Source organism: Oncorhynchus gorbuscha, linkage group LG15 (assembly GCF_021184085.1).
Source record: "Oncorhynchus gorbuscha isolate QuinsamMale2020 ecotype Even-year linkage group LG15, OgorEven_v1.0, whole genome shotgun sequence".
In the NCBI taxonomy this organism is placed as follows: domain Eukaryota; kingdom Metazoa; phylum Chordata; class Actinopteri; order Salmoniformes; family Salmonidae; genus Oncorhynchus; species Oncorhynchus gorbuscha.
In genome coordinates this window covers 65,674,440-65,695,883 of record NC_060187.1, presented here as the reverse complement: position 1 = coordinate 65,695,883, position 21,444 = coordinate 65,674,440, and the positions used below count along the sequence as shown (strand labels likewise).

General features: G+C 46.6%; 1 protein-coding gene across 1 annotated transcript in view; it reads right to left on the bottom strand.

Annotated features, from left to right (window-relative positions):
* The window catches only part of LOC123997781 (SH3 domain-binding protein 5-like), a 49,897-nt gene that overhangs the window by 1,102 nt on the left and 27,351 nt on the right, over positions 1 to 21,444 (bottom strand). The window contains exons 4-7 of the mRNA XM_046302333.1: positions 3,821 to 3,985; positions 3,472 to 3,602; positions 2,131 to 2,173; positions 1,519 to 1,738 (exon numbers count right to left, since the gene is read on the bottom strand). Coding sequence (XP_046158289.1) covers positions 1,519 to 1,738; positions 2,131 to 2,173; positions 3,472 to 3,602; positions 3,821 to 3,985 — 559 coding nt within the window. The remainder of the gene's footprint in view (positions 1 to 1,518; positions 1,739 to 2,130; positions 2,174 to 3,471; positions 3,603 to 3,820; positions 3,986 to 21,444) is intronic.

Here is a 21,444-nt window from a genome sequence, read left to right as displayed (position 1 = left end):
GGAGTAGGAAGAAAAAGCAAACGAGGGAGACAGACGGTGGGCAGAAGGGGGAGAGAGACTTCTTGAAATACTGCAGCCATACTTTACACTGAAAGAGAGAGTGTAAAGACACAGTACTTCAAGACTAATATGAGATCCATTTTCTGTGTTGGGGTCAAAGTCCTCAAATTCCAACATGGATGGCAAATGAAGGAATGTTTTAATGACCTTGAACTTTGTTTACTGCCATCGGACAGTTTGAAACAGACACACTTTATATGTAGGTAGTACAGACACACTTTATATGTAGGTAGTACAGACACACTTTATATGTAGGTAGTACAGACACACTAATAATAATAATATAATAATAATAATAATATATGCCATTTAGGTAGTACAGACATACTATATGTAGGTAGTACAGACACACTTTATATGTAGGTAGTACAGACACTGCTCATTTGTCACTCCAGTGTTAATCTGCTAAATTGTAACTATTTGCTCCTATGGCCTATTTATTGCCCACCTCCTCATGCCTTTTGCACACACTGTATATAGACACTTTTTTTCTACTGTGTCATTGATTTGTTTATTGTTTACTCCATGTGTAACTCTGTGTTGTTGTCTGTGTCACACTGTTTGCTTTATCTTGGCCAGGTCGCAGTTGCAAATGAGAACTTGTTCTCAACTGGACTACCTGGTTAAATAAAGGTGAAATAAAAAAATACATCTACTAAAAGACAAATCATCAACTGTAGCATATTGCTGTTTATGTGGGTTAATGCGCAACAGCAATAACCTTAGCCAATGGTGGCTGAGTGGGTCAGACAGCAGTAGGGCTCTGGGGTTGCCATGGAAACATCATCCCGCAGCCCATAATGCAGGACACTAGAAAGTGGATCAGTGAGTGACACGCACTGCTCTGAACCTCTACAGTTGAGCCTCAATCTCATCACAGTGTGTATTTTCAGCACTTAACTGATTCGGGACGAAGCAAATGAAGCACTGTGTGTCCAATGACCGTTAAGTTGTCATATCATGGGATCTTCTGCAAAGTCAATACAGGCATTTTAAAAATCTGGAATTTCTTATTAAAGAAAATTGAATTAACAGACTTCTTTCAAAGAACACATTTAGCATTTATTGTACAGTATTTAGACACCACCGCAGGGCAATAAAGTCAACTCCAATCAGTCTGCGCCTTTATGGTTCCAAGTCTAGGAAAACATTCCTAGAAAACAGGCAACCCTCTCAGGAGCCGGACACAATCTTCATTACTTTTCTTAGAAAACATCAAGACCTCCCTGCACAATGCCAATAACAGCGTTTTCTAGGAATTCCTACGAAGGTTTTGAAGAACAAGTCAGAAGGAGAGTCAACAGGGTGTTTATGTGCCGTACCCAACTACTAGTGAAAAGTAGGCGCGGCTGGCTGTTTAGCCTCACTATGTAGGACAGCTGATCCAAGAACAGTTTCTGCAGTTTTCAAGCGCAGAAATGAAATGACCAGAACATCATGCACTGTAAGTGTACTCACTGGAGATGCCATCCGACTCCATCTTGAAGCTGGCAATGTCATCCACGGCGACACTGTCGCCATCGGCGCCCACGCCCCGCCCCCGGGGGCCCATGGCTGAGTTGCGTCGGCGTTCGTGGATCTCGTCTGAGATCATCTCCAGGTTTCTCAGAGCTGTCTTGTACCCTTCTTTGGCCTGGCTCAGCTTGGCCTGCAACTCATCCACGTTCTTCTTTAGGTGCTACATACAGACAGAAAGGGAGTCATTCTTAGCATTAGCTTGGTATACACAGTTCAGTACACACACACACACACACACACACACACACACACACACGCGCAAAGGCAGAAGATGAAACCATCATTGCCATAAATGGTTCAGACCTGAGATGACATGGCAATATGTTCACGGTCAACGTTTATTGACCTAGGTCACATTAGTAAAGATCTACGCCAGGGTAGTGGGTTCGATCCCCGGGACCACCCATACGTAGAATGTATGCACACATGACTGTAAGTCGCAGAGCAGAATCCACAATAATAAGACAGTAAGACTCCTTAAATCTAAAAGACCTTTAAAAAGGCTGAGAAAGGCAGGCAAATTACAGTGTAGTGTATGTAGTGCACACATACCTCAAGCTGTAGGTAGTACTTTGCCTTCAACTCAAAATAAGGTCTGTGGGAGGAAGGAGGGGAAAAAGAGGGAAGGAGAAAGATTAGAGGCAATGACAACAACTCGTAATAGCTCTGTGCATATCACCAAGGCAACGGGGTGTGATATAGAGCTATCACATTAGATGAGCTGACTGTGGAGAAAGGATTAGACAGAGCTGAGGCAACACTGACAGGCTCAGTCCCAACACTCTAAAACGGACTATTTTCTCATCTCATCTTCATAACACTTAATAGGTAAGAGGACTGGCTAGGTTTCAACCATACTGATTACACATATCAAGTACATGATCTGTGGTCATGACGGAAAGGAGACGAGGGAGCTTTTTAAGGCTGTATGGATTCACAACAGCCTCAGTCTCTCAAGTTAAGGCGGGGAAACATTAGAGCCCCCCTGCTCTCCACCTTACACTCCCCCCCCCAAAACAGGCCTCCAGTCTATAGAGTTTTGTAAAAACCTGACAGCATGTACTGACCAGCACACCGACGCATTGTCTCTCTTTGTGGTGCTCGGAATATAAACAGCCACTATTTCATCATCAAAGGTTGAAAATGACTCCCTCAACCCACAGGAGGTTGGTGGCACCTTAATTGGGGAGGACAGGCTCGTGTTAATGTCTGGAGCAGAATCAGTGGAATGGTATAAAATACATTAAAAGCATGGTGCCATTCCATGAGTTTCTCTCCAGACATTATTATGAGCCGTCCTCCCCTCAGCAGCCTCCACTCAGCAGCCTCCCCTCAGCAGCCTCCCCTCAGCAGCCCTCCACTCAGCACTCAGCAGCCTCCCTCAGCAGCCTCCCCTCAGCAGCCTCCACTCAGCAGCCTCCCCTCAGCAGCCTCCCCTCAGCAGCCTCCCCTCAGCAGCCTCCCCTCAGCAGCCTCCCTCAGCAGCCTCCCCTCAGCAGCCTCCCCTCAGCAGCCTCCCCTCAGCAGCCTCCCCTCAGCAGCCTCCCCTCAGCAGCCTCCCCTCAGCAGCCTCCCCTCAGCAGCCTCCCCTCAGCAGCCTCCCCTCAGCAGCCTCCCCTCAGCAGTCTCCACTGTTTCACATTTACCTTTTGCACATTTATATTCATTTGTTTTGTTCATTGACCTTTTTCAAGCTACTGAAAAATCTACGTGGTTAAAGATCAATGTCTTGGAAAAGGTCACTGTTGACAAATAAACATGGGTGTGTGAATGTGAGAGTCGCAGACCATTCGGTAATTGATGCAGTGGTCGTATCAGGTTCACTTTGACTTCTCAGTCTTTTAACTACAGTGTAGTTGAGTTTGGGTCGCAACACAGTCATATGGGACCCACTTGGACTTGCTGATGGTGCGTTTGAGTTTCTTCTCCAGCTGTTTCATGCGGCCCATGGCTGCCGTGTACTTGGCTGCTGTCTCCTTGTGCACCAGCTCACTCCGCGTCTTTGTATGCTCCGCCTCCATCACCTGCAACAGCCAATCAGAACTCAGTCTGGCAGCTACACAGAAATGTGACAACGTGACTTCCTAACTTGCGAAGCATCAATTTCCATCCACATTATGCCTTTAACATTTGAATAGTAACATTCAGGTGTCAAATGTAGGTTTGACAGACAGTCATGTTGCACTAATGCAATTCGCAGCACCCCATTACCTCCTCCCCCTCCATGCAGTACGGTACTCACCCTCTGGGTGGCATGGTTGAGCATCTCCTGCCAGGCTGAGTCAAACTGCCTGGTGTCCTCCTCCAGGAGCCTCTGCTCTGCCAGGGCGATGGTCTCTTTGGCCGCACGCAGCACCTCCGTGGCCCTCTGGAAGTCCTGGGTGGCTCTCTGGGCCTCCAGCTGAGCCTGGGCAATGGGTAGAGAGACAACATGTCAGATATGCACTGAGATCAGCCACAGAACCAGACCTTCACTGGGTCTCCTCCAGAATCATCTGCACAACAGATGGGATGAGACCCTACCAGACATACTTAATGACTGGGTCACTAGCTGGGCCTGGGCAACTGGTAGCGTGACAGCCTGCCAGACGGGCACCTGAAGAGGCCATGACACTGCCGCCAGCCAAGTTATCTGTCACCATGAAATATTATGCGGGCCATGTCTGGCCATAGGGGTTGAACCCCTGCCACTACTGGCAGCTGGCCAATGCCCATACTAGGCCAAATCCTTGATCTGTACACCTCAAGAGAACTCTTTCCTCTTGTAGGAAATTAACGATGGGCTCTTCAGTCAAGAAATGACTATATCCAGTGTCTCTATATAACTACAATGTAAGCACTTCTCTCATAAAATGCTGTTTTTAAAAACAAGAGACACACAAAACCTTCAGCTCAAACATTGACAGGAAACCAAATCAGCTGTTGAGTCAGCATGGAAAATAGCAACTAGGCGTAATAACAAACAAGGCCACCAAAGGTCCTTGTGACTGACTTTGGAAACTCGCCAAACTGTCTTGTGGATAAGATGTTCCTAACATCAAAAGGACTAATTTCGGCGAAAACACAGAAAGGTCATGACGTATGGTTGTGTCTGTGTGTGTGTGGGTCGGTCTGTGTGTGTGTATCTGTCTGTGTGTGTGGGTCTGTCTGTGTGTGTGGGTCTGTCTGTGTGTGTGTATCTGTCTGTGTGTGTGTCTGTCTGTGTGTGTGTGTCTGTCTGTGAGTGTGTGGGTCTGTCTGTGAGTGTGTATCTGTCTGTGTGTGTGTGTCTGTCTGTGTGTGTGTGGGTCTGTCTGTGTGTGTGTATCTGTCTCTGTGTGTGTGTGTCTGTCTGTGTGTGTGTGTCTGTCTGTGAGTGTGTGGGTCTGTCTGTGTGTGTGTATCTGTCTGTGTGTGTGTGTCTGTCTGTGTGTGTGTGTCTGTCTGTGAGTGTGTGGGTCTGTCTGTGAGTGGGTGGGTAACAAGGCTGCACCTCTTGTTTTCCTATTGGTATCTATTGGTTCTCTCAGTAACATCCAGCTTTGTTTTAAAACATCCCTCCCTACCCACTCTGAATGTTCTGTTCTGAGGTCCACCAAAACATTGTAGACTGCTGCCAGAGAGAACATACACATATTACCCCTTTACTCTCTGTGCATATTTTAGCCCAAACGGGTCACTTAGTAACAGATAAACTCCAAAACAGTTCCCTCATCCGGCCTCTGTTACGATAAGGTACAGTACAAATCGGAAGCTTAGACTTCTTGTTTGTGTTGCCATAGCTGCAAAGCTAATCCTTTTCTTATTTATCCACTTTTCCTCTCTAATCTGTCAGTCATAGCAATTGACAGAAACCCCCTGTAGCTAGCGCTAATACCCTAAGCCCCTCTCTGCTCTGTGGGTACTAGTAAAGCATCAACTCAAGACTGTGCCCCAAACCCACCAATAGCGTGTCTAGGGAAGGTGATTTACTGTATCTGTGTGTGCACGAGTGTGTGTGCACGTGTGTGTGTGTGTGTGCACGATTGTGTGTGTGTGTGTGTGTGTGTGCTTGTTGTGTGTGCATTTCCTGTAGAGGTTAAATATCATTCCAACGTTTTACAGTAAGGAAGATAAAACATTACTGATCTGCCAAAAACGAAATCCCAACTGAACTATTGTTCAGTTAAAGTAGTCTGACTAGTTTGGGAGGAAGTGAAGGTAGATATACACTGACTCCTTGGCTGCAAGCAACTTATGAATAAGTCACAGCAGAGAAAAATTCCAACAGGATCTCATGTGACTAGAGATTCCTCTGACCTAATTTAAGTGAGAAACACATTGAGTCACCCCAAAGAAAACACACTTTAATGAAGTGATCATGACCTATGGAGCAGTATGTGGTATACCTCAAGACCCTACTACACAAGGATCTGCAAGCCAAGATATTCCATTTTTTTTAGACAACAACATCTCATTACCTACTATGGTAATTTGATTAGCCTTCCAAATGCCAACTCCGCACGAACTAAACAACCTCTGCCTTGTGGTGATCACACAACCCATTCACAGACCTTCTCATGACATGGATGGGCAGGTCATGCACATAGAGTGTTGGGTCCAACCACATGCTAACCTATGTCTATCACTTCACTGTATGGACGAGTCATGAGTTTGAATGCCTGGGAATTAAACCGGGGCCTCTCTTTCACAAAATGGTTTGGCATGTTGTTCACAAGACTTACAACCTACGCATGCTCTCATTCAGACAACTCTCTCCCTCTTTCTCCCTCGCTCCGTAAGCACATTCAGTGATCTACTTTAAAATCACTCTGCATCATTGTTTCCCCACTAGCCCCAACAAGTAGACTCCATGCTGAGAAAACATGCCCCACTCCCAGGAACTCCCTATGTGCATCCAGTGTTGTCCGCTTAGTCTGATGCGGAAGGAATCACCTCTGGAGAAAGGACTTTTCACCAGACGATAACGTCCAACGGCTGACTCAGTTCATAGAAGTAATACTGCAGTGAAGCATTATACTGTACAGCACAATGTTCTTTGTGCATCTATCGCTGTCTTTAATTGACTTCAGCAGGAATCACTCCGAGATAGCAGGCTACTCATAAGGAAGGCAACAGGACTAGTCTGCAGACTGGCAGATACAGAGGCTATTTCGTGGCACACTAACAGTGCATTCATAAAGTATTCAAAAAATGTTACGTTACTGCCTTATTCTAAAATGGATTAAATACATCAATCTACACACAATACCCCATGTTAAAGCAAAAAAGTTTTTTATAGATGTTTGCAAATGTATTTAAAATCAAATCAGAAATACCTTATTTGCATAAGTATTCAATCCCTTTGCTATGAGACTTGAAAATGAGCTCAGGTGCATCCTGTTTCCATTGATCATCCTTAAGATATTTCTACAACTTGATTGGAGTCCACCTGTGGTAAATTCCATTGATTGGACATGATTTGGAAAGGCACACACCTGTCTATATAAGGTCCCACAGTTGACAGTGCATGTGAGAGCAAAAACCAAGCCACGAGGTCGAACAAATTGTCCGTAGAGCTCAGAGACAGGATTGTGTTGAGGCACTGATCTGGGGAAGGGTACCAAAACATGTCTGCAGCATTGAAGGTCCCCAAGAACACAGTGGCCTCCATCATTCTTAAATGGAAGATGTTTGGAACCACCAAAACTCTTCTTAGAGTGGCCGCACGGCCAAACTTAGCATTCGGGGGAGAAGGGCCTTGGTCTTGGAGGTGACCAAGAACTTGATGGTCACTCTGACATAGCTCTAGAGTTCCTCTGTGGAGATTGGAGAACCTTCCAGAAGGACAACCATCTCAGCAGCACTCCACCAAGGCCTTTATGGTACAGTGGCCAGACGGAAGCCACTCCTCAGTAAAAGGCACATGGCAGCCTGCTTGGGGTTTGCTAAAAGGCACCTAAAGACTCTCAGACCATGAGAAACAAGATTCTCTGGTCTGATGAAACCAACTCTTTGGACTGAATGCCAAGCGTCACATCTGGAGGAAACCTGGCACCATCCCTATGGTGAAGCATGGTGGTGGCAGCATTATGCTGTGGGGATGTTTTTCAGCGACAGGAAGACCCGTCAGGATCGAGGGAAAGACGAATGGAGCAAAGTACAGAGAGATCCTTGATGAAAACCTGCTCCAGAGTGCTCAGGACCTCAGACTGGGGCGAAGGTTCACCTTCCAACAGGCCAATGAACCTAAGCACACAGCCAAGACAACACAGGAGTGGTTTCGGAACAGGTCTCTGAATGTCCTTGAGTGGCCCAGCCAGAGCCCGGACATGAACCTGATCGAACATATCTGGAGAGACCTGAAAAGGGCTATACAGCAACGCTCCCCATCCAACCTGACAGAGCTTGAGAGGATCTGCAGAGAAGAATGGGAGAAACTCCCCAAAGATATCCCCAAAGGTGCTTCAACAAAGTACTGAGTAAAGGGTCTGAATACTTATGTAAATGTGATATCAGTTTTTTATATTTAATACATTTGCAAAATGTTTTAAAAAATCTGTTTTTGCTTTGTCATTATCAGGTATTGTGTATAGATGGATGGGGGGGGGGATTTAATACATTTAGAATAAGGCTGTAACGTAACAAAATGTGGAAAAGGTTAAGGGATCTGAATACTTTTCAAATGCACTGTATAAATGTCACGACTTCTGCCGAAGTCGATGCCTCTCCTTGTTCGGGCGGTGTTCGGCGGTCGACGTCACCGGTCTTCCAGCCATCATTGATCCACGTTTCATTTTCCATTGGTTTTGTCTTGTTGTGTATTTAATCCTCTGTTTCCCCTTGTCAGAGATTGTTTATTGTTAGGCTCGTGGTTTATGGATTGGTGCGCGACGGGTTCTTATACCCACATTTATTTTTATTATGTACTTTGGTTTTGGAGTTTTTGTTTTACGTTATTAAACTACTCCATTATACCAAGTTTGATTCTCCTGCGCCTGACTTCCCTGCCACCTACACACACGGCATGACAATGAATATATAAGCACATGTATTAGTATTTAGTAGTGTTCTGTTCCTACTGTATACTGCAGATGAACAGAATTCCAACAGAGAGACTTCTCACAGCAGGCCTACTGCTGTACACCTGCTCCACTATAAATGATTGGCAACCCATCCCTTCTCCTTAATCCATCTCTCCTCTGCCTACTCCTCTCCCCCATCACCAGTTCAGTCCTGCTGCCACCGTGATCCATCATTCTATTCTTTTCAGTTTACTCATCCCATCTTTACCCTTCATGTTCAGCTGCACAGTGATGGTGTAAAAAAAAAAACTGTCCAGCCAACATCAAGACTAGGGCATAATTTCTCAGACACCTTTCAAAGCTGGGCCTCTCAGGAAACTCCGAACCGGAGGGAAAAGGGAGAGATAGATGGATTATTAGGGAGGATGAGAGGTGGAGGGGAGAGGAGGCATTAGTCTATTTATTCAGCACATTCCATTGAATTGTTGTGTTGTTATTCACTGTCCTCTCCAAGGACTGTGGTTTCAAACTTTCCACCGGGGTATATTTGGCCTCTATAAGGATGGTAATACCACATCAGCTCTGCATTTCCACTGCAGTTTCTGTCTATATAAATAGATCATAAGGTCTACTACTTCTCTCCATCACACAGATACTTCATAGGTCCTTGTAACAGGGATTTCCAGGTGATCAAAAAGGAGAGTGGACATTGATCAAATCAATTACAAATCAATCCGGTTTATTACAAGTTGCATCTGGGAGACGCCTCCGGAATAGGAGCAGAGAACATGTCTAACTATATTAATCACACAGCACCGAATGTTCTGTAAACACCAGGAGGCTTGTAGGAAGTCACAACATCGGATGCTACAGAATCACACAGTGTCACAGATCCATTATCAGTGTGTGCTCGAATCCTGTCTGGACTTTACACAACATTCAACACTTGGCAGACATTTGATACAGGTCAAAGGTAAGATCATCAGTACATAGTTACATCAGATAATGATAGAGTAACAGGCGGAAAACGGCTTAATTAAATATGGTACTTAAACATTCATGGTAAACTCCTTTTTCCCTTCCCCAAGGGAATGCTTCTGTCTGCATCTCCCCACAGATACAATCTACTGCAGCCCTCATCCTCCACATACAATCTACTGCAGCCCTCATCCTCCACATACAATCTACTGCAGCCCTCATCCTCCACATACAATCTACTGCAGCCCTCATCCTCCACATACAATCTACTGCAGCCCTCATCCTCCACATACAATCTACTGCAGCCCTCATCCTCCACATACAATCTACTGCAGCCCTCATCCTCCACATACAATCTACTGCAGCCCTCATCCTCCACATACAATCATGTTATTACATATCAATCCATATCCACAGTAACTCAAATACCCCAAAATAATTCATCAAATAATTTCCCATTACAGCCCTACTCGTATTTTAAATCAAACAAGCACCAACGCGTGTACACTCAACTGTAAGTAAAGTAGAACTTCATAATAAGACCACACTTTCTCTTTGTGCATAAGAAAGTTGGATCCCGCTCTACACAGCCTTTAAATTATTCAGAGCTGGCGCTCTTCGGAGCCCTTACAGAGTATTCATTTGTTTAACCGGCACATGTTCAGATAAACATCTCGTTGCTACATATTCACGCTTGCCTCCATGGCTGCACGCATTTAAGAGAAGCTTTGAAATATAAAGCCTTCCTATAATCTTCATGGCATACATTTGACAAGACGTGCCAAGACTTCAAAGACCAGAGCGTTTCAGCTAAACATTTCTCAGCAGACTATCAACACTGGAAAAGTATCAGCCGTCAAAGAGAACACAGCCACAGCTATGTTCCACGAGAAGTAACGGATTTGATCGATCTCCTCAGTTAAGCAGGGCAATTCATCTTGGTGTAAAGGGAGTGAAATTGAGTGAAAAGGGCCTTTTCAATTGGAGGTCAATGATTTACAGACAGATAGTAAATGTGCATCTCTGCAGTCAGTCACGCTTCGCTAGCCTTGGCCTTAATTGTGTCCCAATTAAGACTGTTCATTTTGCTGTGAGACACAAACATATTGTGACTGGCCTAGATATGTCAGAGACCCACAGAGTTAATCCTGGAGAAGTAGTTAGACCGCACATGACTCAGGGAGAGCTCGTCTTCAACATGCTTCACGGTCTGATGCTACAACAACCTAGAAGCTGTACATCGATCAGGCCAGTCTGAATGTTACCTCTGAGGCAAAGTGAAGGAGCAACAGTGTTCAGACACAGACATGGAGATGCAAGCCACTTGTTCCAAGTGGTTGCCTAATCACTGCTTAACTTCAGTGTTCCAGTCCACGTCTAATGTGCTGAAGCACCACTTGTAATGAACAGCTGCCTCTTGGATTCCTCAGCACACTCATACGACGTTCCATGGCTGCAGGCATGGACAGCAAGCGTTGACACCCAGGACCGCTGCCTGAAATTCCAGATGGACTGGTCCATTTTTAGCACAGTGAGCCTGTCTAACTTGGGTTTTAGCGCAATATGATAATTATCTGGCTAATAATGGGGAAAGAAATGGGCTGGTGTGGGGGCCTTGAGAAAATAAATGGGCTGGTGTGGGGGCCTTGAGAAAATAAATGGGCTGGTGTGGGGGCCTTGAGAAAATAAATGGGCTGGTGTGGGGGCCTTGAGAAAATAAATGGGCTGGTGTGGGGGCCTTGAGAAAATAAATGGGCTGGTGTGGGGGCCTTGAGAAAATAAATGGGCTGGTGTGGGGGCCTTGAGAAAATAAATGGGCTGGTGTGGGGGCCTTGAGAAAATAAATGGGCTGGTGTGGGGGCCTTGAGAAAATAAATGGGCTGGTGTGGGGGCCTTGAGAAAATAAATGGGCTGGTGTGGGGGCCTTGAGAAAATAAATGGGCTGGTGTGGGGGCCTTGAGAAAATAAATGGGCTGGTGTGGGGGCCTTGAGAAAATAAATGGGCTGGTGTGGGGGCCTTGAGAAAATAAATGGGCTGGTGTGGGGGCCTTGAGAAAATAAATGGGCTGGTGTGGGGGCCTTGAGAAAATAAATGGGCTGGTGTGGGGGCCTTGAGAAAATAAATGGGCTGGTGTGGGGGCCTTGAGAAAATAAATGGGCTGGTGTGGGGGCCTTGAGAAAATAAATGGGCCAATTTCAGGTTCCAGTCTGCCCCTTCTGAGAGAGACACACGCACACACACACACACACACACACAGCTGTATTGAGTCATTGTCAAGCTGAGATGCCATTATTAAAGCAACTCCAGTCCTGCTTACTGAAGCAGTGATGTAACCAGGGCTGACCAGCATCAACATGCACCACAGGCTGGACACCACAGGACAGGCTGGCCGCACACTTCCCAGGAGGACAGAGCATGGCTCCAGCACACGGCCACAACCTTGTCTCTGCTCCCCCTCGCCATCCTTCCCTCCATCCCATTCTAGCCCCCATGTCTAGAGGTCGAACAATTTTTTTTAAAAACTTTATTTCGCCTTTATTTTACCAGATAGGCTAGTTGAGAACAAGTTCTCATTTATAACTGTGACCTGGCCAAGATAAAGCATAGCAGTTCGATACATACAACAACACAGAGTTACACATGGAATAAACAAACATACAGTCAATAATACAGTAGAACAAAGAAACGTCTATATACAGTGAGTGCAAATGAGGTCTGATAAGGGAGGTAAGGCAATAAATAGGCCATGGTGGCGAAGTAATTACAAAATAAAAAATAAACACTGGAATGGTAGATGTGCAGAAGATGAATGTGCAAGTAGAGATACTGGGGTGCAAAGGAGCAAGATAAATAAATAAATACAGTATGGGGATGGGGTAGTTGGATGGGCTGTTTACAGATGGGCTATGTACAGGTGCAGTGATCTGCGAGCTGCTCTGTCTCCAGCTTCAGTGATTTTTGCAGTTTGTTCCAGTCATTGGCAGCAGAGAACTGGAAGGAAAGGCGGCCAAAGGAGGTGTTGGCTTTGGGGGTGACCAGTGAGATATACCTGCTGGAGCGCGTGCTACGGGTGGGTGCTGCTATGGTGACCAGTGAGCTGACATAAGGCGGGGCTTTACCTAGCACAGACTTGTAGATGACCTGGAGCCAATGGGTTTGGTGACAAGTATGAAGCGACGTCCAACAAACGAGAGCATACAGGTCACAGTGGTGGGTAGAATATGGGGCTTTGGTGACAAAATGGATGGCACTGTGATAGACTGCATCCAATTTGTTGAGTAGAGTGTTGGATGCTATTTTATAGATGACATTGCCTAAGTCGAGGATCGGTAGGATGGTCAGTTTTACAAGGGTATGTTTAGCAGCATGAGTGAAGAATGCTTTGTTGTGAAATAGGAAGCCGATTCTAGATTTAATTTCGGATTGGAGATGCTTAATGTGAGTCTGGAAGGAGAGTTTACGGTCTAGCCAGACACCTAGGTATTTGTAGTTGTCTACATATTCAAAGTCAGAACCATCCAGAGTAGCGATGGCATGGCCTCGGCATGGCCGATTAATTAGGGCCGATTTCAAGTTTTCATAACAATCGGTAATCTGCATTTTTGGACACCGATTATGGCCGATTACATTGCACTCCACGAGGAGACTGCGTGGCAGGCTGACCACCTGTTATGCGAGTGCAGCAAGGAGCCAAGGTAAGTTGCTAGCTAGCATTAAACTTATCTCATAAAAAACAATCAATCTTAACATAATCACTAGTTAACTACACATGGTTGATGATATTACTAGTTTATCTAGTTTGTCCTGCGTTGCAAATAATCAATGAGGTGCCTGTTAATTTATCATCGAATCACAGCCTAATTCACCAAACGGGTGATGATTGATTTAACAAGCACATTCGCGAAAAAAGCACTGTTGTTGCACAAATGTACCGAACCATAAACATCAATGCCTTTCTTAAAATTAATACACAAGTATATTTTTTTAAACCTGCATATTTAGTTAAAAGAAATTCATGTTAGCAAGCAATATTAACTTGTGTCACTTCTCTTGCGTTCTGTGCAACAGAGTCAGGGTATATGCAGCAGTTTGGGCCGCCTGGCTCGTTGCGAACTGTGTGAAGACCATTTCTTCCTAACAAAAACCATAATTAATTTGCCAGAATTGTACATAATTATGACATAACATTGAATGTTGTAAAATTTAACAGCAATATTTAGACTTCTGGATGCCACCCGTTCAATAAAATGCGGAACGGTTCCGTATTTCACAGAAATAATAAATGTTTTGTTTTCTAAATTATAGTTTCCGGATTTGACCATATTAATGACCTAAGGCTCGTATTTCTGTGTGTTTTATTATATTAGAATTAAGTCTATGATTTGATATTTGATAGAGCAGTCTGACTGAGCGGTGGAAGGCAGCAGCAGGTTCGTAAGCATTCATTCAAACAGCACTTTCCTGCGTTTGCCAGCAGCTCTTCCCAATGCTTGAAGCACCGCCCTGTTTATGACTTCAAGCCTATCAACTCCCGAGATGAGGCTGGCAATACCATAGTGCCTATAAGAACATCCAATAGTCAAAGGTATATGAAATACAAATGGTATAGAGAGAAATAATCCTATAATTCCTATAATAACTACAACATAAAAAGTTTTACCTGGGAATATTGAAGACTCATGTTAAAAGGAATCACCAGCTTTCTCATGTTCTGAGCAAGGAACTTAAAGTTAGCTTTTTTACATGGCACATATTTTAAAAAATTCTCCCACACTGTGTTTTTGCGTTATTTAAACCAAATTGAACAGATGTCATGCAGGTGATAGAGGACCCCAAAGCGACTTAACAGAAACAGAGTTTATTCAAGTCCAAACAGGGAATAACAGAAATCCTCTTGTCTGTAGAGGGGAATAACAAGAGAAGCGGCCACAGACTGCAGGTCGCTTCGGGTAGGCGCAGGCCGTAGTAGACAGAGACACCTGCTCACACGCAGCATCTGATGAAGGCAAAAAAACACGACAGGACAGGGCGAAACACAATCACAGCATGGTGAATACTAAACAAGGAACCGACGGGACAGGAACGGAACACAAAGGAATAAATAGGGACTCTAATCAGGGGAAAGGATCGGGAACAGGTGTGGGAAGACTAAATGATGATTAGGGAATAGGAACAGCTGGGAGCAGGAACGGAACGATAGAGAGAAGAGAGAGCGAGAGAGTGAGAGAGGGAGGGGGAGAGAGAGGGATAGAAAGAGAGAAAGAACCAAATAAGACCAGCAGAGGGAAACGAATAGAATGGGGAGCACAGGGACAAGACATGATAATAAATGACAAACATGACAGTACCCCCCCACTCACCGAGCGCCTCCTGGCGCACTCGAGGAGGAATCCTGGCGGCAACGGAGGAAATCATCGATGAGTGAACGGTCCAGCACGTCCCGAGACGGAACCCAACTCCTCTCCTCAGGACCGTAACCCTCCCAATCCACTAAGTATTGGTGACCCCGTCCCCGAGAACGCATGTCCATGATCTTATGTACCTTGTAAATAGGTGCGCTCTCGACAAGGACGGGGAGGGGGAGGGAAGATGAACGGGGTGCGAAGAAAGGGCTTAACACAGGAGACATGGAAGACAGGATGGACGCGACGAAGATGTCGCGGAAGAAGCAGTCGCACAGCGACAGGATTGACGACCTGGGAGACACGGAACGGACCAATGAACCGCGGAGTCAACTTACGAGAAGCTGTCGTAAGAGGAAGGTTGCGAGTGGAAAGCCACACTCTCTTGCCGCAACAATACCTTGGACTCTTAATCCTGCGTTTATTGGCGGCTCTCACCGTCTGTGCCCTGTAACGGCAAAGTGCAGACCTCACCCTCCTCCAGGTGCGTTCACAACGTTGGACAAACGCTTGAGCGGAGGGAACGCTGGACTCGGCAAGCTGGGATGAGAACAGAGGAGGCTGGTAACCCAGACTACTCTGAAACGGAGATAACCCGGTAGCAGACGAAGGAAGCGAATTGTGAGCGTATTCTGCCCAGGGGAGCTGTTCTGCCCAAGACGCAGGGTTTCTGAAAGAAAGACTGCGTAGTATGCGACCAATCGTCTGATTGGCCCTCTCTGCTTGACCGTTAGACTGGGGATGAAACCCGGAAGAGAGACTGACGGACGCACCAATCAAACGACAGAACTCCCTCCAAAACTGTGACGTGAATTGCGGGCCTCTGTCTGAAACGGCGTCTAACGGGAGGCCATGAATTCAGAATACATTCTCAATAATGATTTGTGCCGTCTCCTTAGCGGAAGGAAGTTTAGCGAGGGGAATGAAATGTGCCGCCTTAGAGAACCTATCGACAACCGTAAGAATCACAGTCTTCCCCGCAGACAAAGGCAGACCGGTAATGAAGTCTAAGGCGATGTGAGACCATGGTCGAGAAGGAATGGGGAGCGGTCTGAGACGACCGGCAGGAGGAGAGTTACCCGACTTAGTCTGCGCGCAGTCCGAACAAGCAGCCACGAAACGGCGCGTGTCACGCTCCTGAGTCGGCCACCAAAAGCGCTGGCGAATAGACGCAAGAGTGCCTCGAACACCGGGATGACCAGCTAACTTGGCAGAGTGAGCCCACTGAAGAACAGCCAGACGAGTGGAAACAGGAACGAAAAGGAGGTTACTAGGACAAGCGCGCGGCGACACAGTGTGCGTGAGTGCTTGCTTAACCTGTCTTTCAATTCCCCAGACTGTTAACCCGACAACACGCCCATAAGGAAGAATCCCTCGGGATCAGTAGAAGCCACAGAAGAACTAAACAGACGGGATAAGGCATCAGGCTTGGTGTTCTTGCTACCCGGACGGTAAGAAATCACAAACTCGAAACGAGCGAAAAACAACGCCCAACGAGCTTGACGGGCATTAAGTCGTTTGGCAGAACGGATGTACTCAAGGTTCTTATGGTCTGTCCAAACGACAAAAGGAACGGTCGCCCCTCCAACCACTGTCGCCATTCGCCTAGGGCTAAGCGGATGGCGAGCAGTTCACGGTTACCCACATCATAGTTGCGCTCAGATGGCGACAGGCGATGAGAAAAATAAGCGCAAGGATGAACCTTATCGTCAGACTGGAAGCGCTGGGATAGAATGGCTCCCACGCCTACCTCTGAAGCGCCAACCTCGACAATGAATTGTCTAGTGACGTCAGGAGTAACGAGGATAGGAGCGGACGTAAAACGTTCTTTTAGAAGATCAAAAGCTCCCTGGGCGGAACCGGACCACTTAAAACACGTCTTGACAGAAGTAAGAGCTGTGAGAGGGGCAGCAACTTGACCGAAATTACGAATGAAACGCCGATAGAAATTAGCGAAACCTAAAAAGCGCTGCAACTCGACACGTGACCTTGGAACGGGCCAATCACTGACAGCTTGGACCTTAGCGGAATCCATCTGAATGCCTTCAGCGGAAATAACGGAACCGAGAAAAGTAACGGAGGAGACATGAAAAGAGCACTTCTCAGCCTTTACGTAGAGACAATTCTCTAAAAGGCGCTGTAGAACACGTCGAACGTGCTGAACATGAATCTCGAGTGACGGAGAAAAATCAGGATATCGTCAAGATAGACAAAAACAAAGATGTTCAGCATGTCTCTCAGAACATCATTAACTAATGCCTGAAAAACAGCTGGCGCATTGGCGAGACCGAACGGCAGAACCCGGTACTCAAAATGCCCTAACGGAGTGTTAAACGCCGTTTTCCACTCGTCCCCCTCTCTGATGCGCACGAGATGGTAAGCGTTACGAAGGTCCAACTTAGTAAAGCACCTGGCTCCCTGCAGAATCTCGAAGGCTGATGACATAAGGGGAAGCGGATAACGATTCTTAACCGTTATGTCATTCAGCCCTCGATAATCCACGCAGGGGCGCAGAGTACCGTCCTTCTTCTTAACAAAAAAGAACCCCGCCCCGGCCGGAGAAGAAGAAGGCACTATGGTACCGGCGTCAAGAGACACAGACAAATAATCCTCGAGAGCCTTACGTTCGGGAGCCGACAGAGAGTATAGTCTACCTCGAGGAGGAGTGGTCCCCGGAAGGAGATCAATACTACAATCATACGACCGGTGAGGAGGAAGGGAGTTGGCTCGGGACCGACTGAAGACCGTGCGCAGATCATGATATTCCTCCGGTACTCCTGTCAAATCGCCAGGTTCCTCCTGCGAAGTAGGGACCGAAGAAACGTGAGGGATGGCAGACATTAAACACTTCACATGACAAGAAACGTTCCAGGATAGGATAGAATTACTAGACCAATTAATAGAAGGATTATGACATACTAGCCAGGGATGACCCAAAACAACAGGTGTAAACGGTGAACGGAAAATCAAAAAAGAAATAGTCTCACTGTGGTTACCAGATACTGTGAGAGTTAAAGGTAGTGTCTCAAATTTGATACTGGGAAGATGACTACCATCTAAGGCAAACATGGGCGTAGGCTTGTCTAACGGTCTGAAAGGAATGTTATGTTTCCGAACCCATGCTTCGTCCATGAAACAACCCTCAGCCCCAGAGTCAATCAAGGCACTGCATGTAGCACCCGAACCGGTCCAGCGTAGATGGACCGACATAGTAGTACAAGATCTAGATGAAGAGACCTGAGTAGTAGCGCTCACCAGTAGCCCTCCGCTTACTGATGGGCTCTGGCCTCTTACTGGACATGAATTAACAAAATGTCCAGCAACTCCGCAATAGAGGCACAGGCGGTTGGTGATCCTCCGTTCCCTCTCCTTAGTCGAGATGCGAATCCCTCCCAGCTGCATGGGCTCAGTCTCAAAGCCAGAGGAGGGAGATGGTTGTGATGCGGAGCAGGGAAACACCGTTGATGCGAGCTCTCTTCCACGAGCCCGGTGACGAAGATCTACCCGTCGTTCTATGCGGATGGCGAGAGCAATCAAAGAGTCCACATCTGAAGGAACCTCCCGGGAGAGAATCTCATCCTTAACCACTGCGTGGAGTCCCTCCAGAAAACGAGCGAGCAGCGCCGGCTCGTTCCACTCACTAGAGGCAGCAAGAGTGCGAAACTCAATAGAATAATCCGTTATGGACCGTTCACCTTGGCATAATGAAGCCAGGGCCCTAGAAGCCTCCCTACCAAAAACTGAACGGTCAAAAACCCGAATCATCTCCTCTTTAAAGTTCTGGAACTTGTTAGAGCAATCAGCCCTTGCCTCCCAGATAGCTGTGCCCCATTCTCGAGCCCGGCCAGTAAGGAGTGAAATGACGTAAGCAACCCGAGCTCTCTCTCTAGAGTATGTGTTGGGTTGGAGAGAGAACACAATCTCACACTGCGTGAGAAAGGAGCGGCACTCAGTGGGCTGCCCGGAGTAGCAAGGTGGGTTATTAACCCTAGGTTCAGGAGGCTCGGCAGGCCAGGAAGTAACAGGTGGCACGAGACGTAGACTCTGGAACTGTCCAGAGAGGTCGGAAACCTGAGCGGCCAGGTTCTCCACGGCATGGCGAGCAGCAGACAATTCCTGCTCGTGTCTGCCGAGCATGGCTCCTTGGATCTCGACGGCAGTGTAACGAGCGTCTGAAGTCGCTGGGTCCATTCCTAGGTCGGTTCCTTCTGTCATGCAGGTGATAGAGGACCCAAAAGCGACTTAACAGAAACAGAGTTTATTCAAGTCCAAACAGGGAATAACAGAAATCCTCTTGTCTGTAGAGGGGAATAACAAGAGAAGCGGCCACAGACTGCAGGTCGCTTCGGGTAGGCGCAGGCCGTAGTAGACAGAGACACCTGCTCACACGCAGCATCTGATGAAGGCAAAAAAACACGACAGGACAGGGCGAAACACAATCACAGCATGGTGAATACTAAACAAGGAACCGACGGGACAGGAACGGAACACAAAGGAATAAATAGGGACTCTAATCAGGGGAAAGGATCGGGAACAGGTGTGGGAAGACTAAATGATGATTAGGGGAATAGGAACAGCTGGGAGCAGGAACGGAACGATAGAGAGAAGAGAGAGCGAGAGAGTGAGAGAGGGAGGGGGAGAGAGAGGGATAGAAAGAGAGAAAGAACCAAATAAGACCAGCAGAGGGAAACGAATAGAATGGGGAGCACAGGGACAAGACATGATAATAAATGACAAACATGACAACAGATTTCATTATTTATTTGAGACTAAATAGATTTTTATTTATGTATTATATTAAGTTAAAACAAAAGTGTTCATTCAGTATTGTTGTAATTGTGATTATTACAAATAAAATAAAATACAATTTTATTTGTCACATACACATGGTTAGCAGATGTTAATGTGAGTGTAGCGAAATGCTTGTGCTTCTAGTTCCGACAATGCAGTGATAACCAACAAGTAATCTAACTAACAATTCCAAAACTACTGTCTTATGCACAGTGTAAGGGGATAAAGAATATGTACATAAGGATATATGAATGAGTGATGGTACAGAGCAGCATACAGTAGATGGTATCGAGTACAGTATATACATATGAGATGAGTATGTAGACAAAGTAAACAAAGTGGCATAGTTAAAGTGGCTAGTGATACATGTATTACATAAGGATGCAGTCGATGATGTAAAGTACAGTATATACGTATGCATATGAGATGAATAATGTAGGGTAAGTAACATTATATATATACTGCTGCTCAAAAAATAAAGGGAACAATTAAACAACACAATGTAACTCCAAGACAATCACACTTCTGTGAAATCAAACTGTCCACTTAGGAAGCAACACTGATTGACAATCAATTTCACATGCTGTTGTGCAAATGGAATAGACAACAGGTGGGAATTATAGGCAATTAGCAAGACTCCCCCAATAAAGGAGTGGTTCTGCAGGTGGTGACCACAGACCACTTCTCAGTTCCTATGCTTCCTGGCTGATGTTTTGGTCACTTTTGAATGCTGGCGGTGCTTTCACTCTAGTGGTAGCATGAGACGGAGTCTACAACCCACACAAGTGGCTCAGGTAGTGCAGCTCTTCCAGGATGGCACATCAATGCGAGCTGTGGCAAGAAGGTTTGCTGTGTCTGTCAGCTTAGTGTCCAGAGCATGGAGGCGCTACCAGGAGACAGGCCAGTACATCAGGAGACGTGGAGGAGGCCGTAGGAGGGCAACAACCCAGCAGCAGGACCGCTACCTCCGCCTTTGTGGAGCAGTAGGAGCACTGCCAGAGCCCTGAAAAATGACCTCCAGCAGGTCACAAATGTGCATGTGTCTGCTCAAACGGTCAGAAACAGACTCCATTAGGGTGGTATGAGGGCCCGACGTCCACAGGTGGGGGTTGTGCTTACAGCCCAACACCGTGCAGGACGTTTGGCATTTGCCAGAGAACACCAAGATTGGCAAATTCGCCACTGGCACCCTGTGCTCTTCACAGATGAAAGCAGGTTCACACTGAGTACATGTGACAGACGTGACAGTCTGGAGACGCCGTGGAGAACGTTCTGCTGCCTGCAACATCCTCCAGCATGACTGGTTTGGCGGTGGGTCAGTCATGGTGTGTTTCTGGGGTGCCGCACAGCCCTCCATGTGCTCGCCAGAGCTAGCCTGACTGCCATTAGGTACCGAGAGGAGATCATCAGACCCCTTGTGAGACCATATGCTGGTGCGGTTGGCCCTGGTTCCTCCTAATGCAAGACAATGCTAGACCTCATGTGGCTGGAGTGTGTCAGCAGTTCCTGCAAGAGGAAGGCATTGATGCTATGGACTGGCCCGCCCGTTCCCTAGACCTGAATCCAATTGAGCACATCTGGGACATCATGTCTCGCTCCATCCACCAACGCCACGTTGCACCACAGACTGTCCAGGAGTTGGCGGATGCTTTAGTCCAGGTCTGGGAGGAGATCCCTCAGGAGACCATCCACCACCTCATCAGGAGCATGC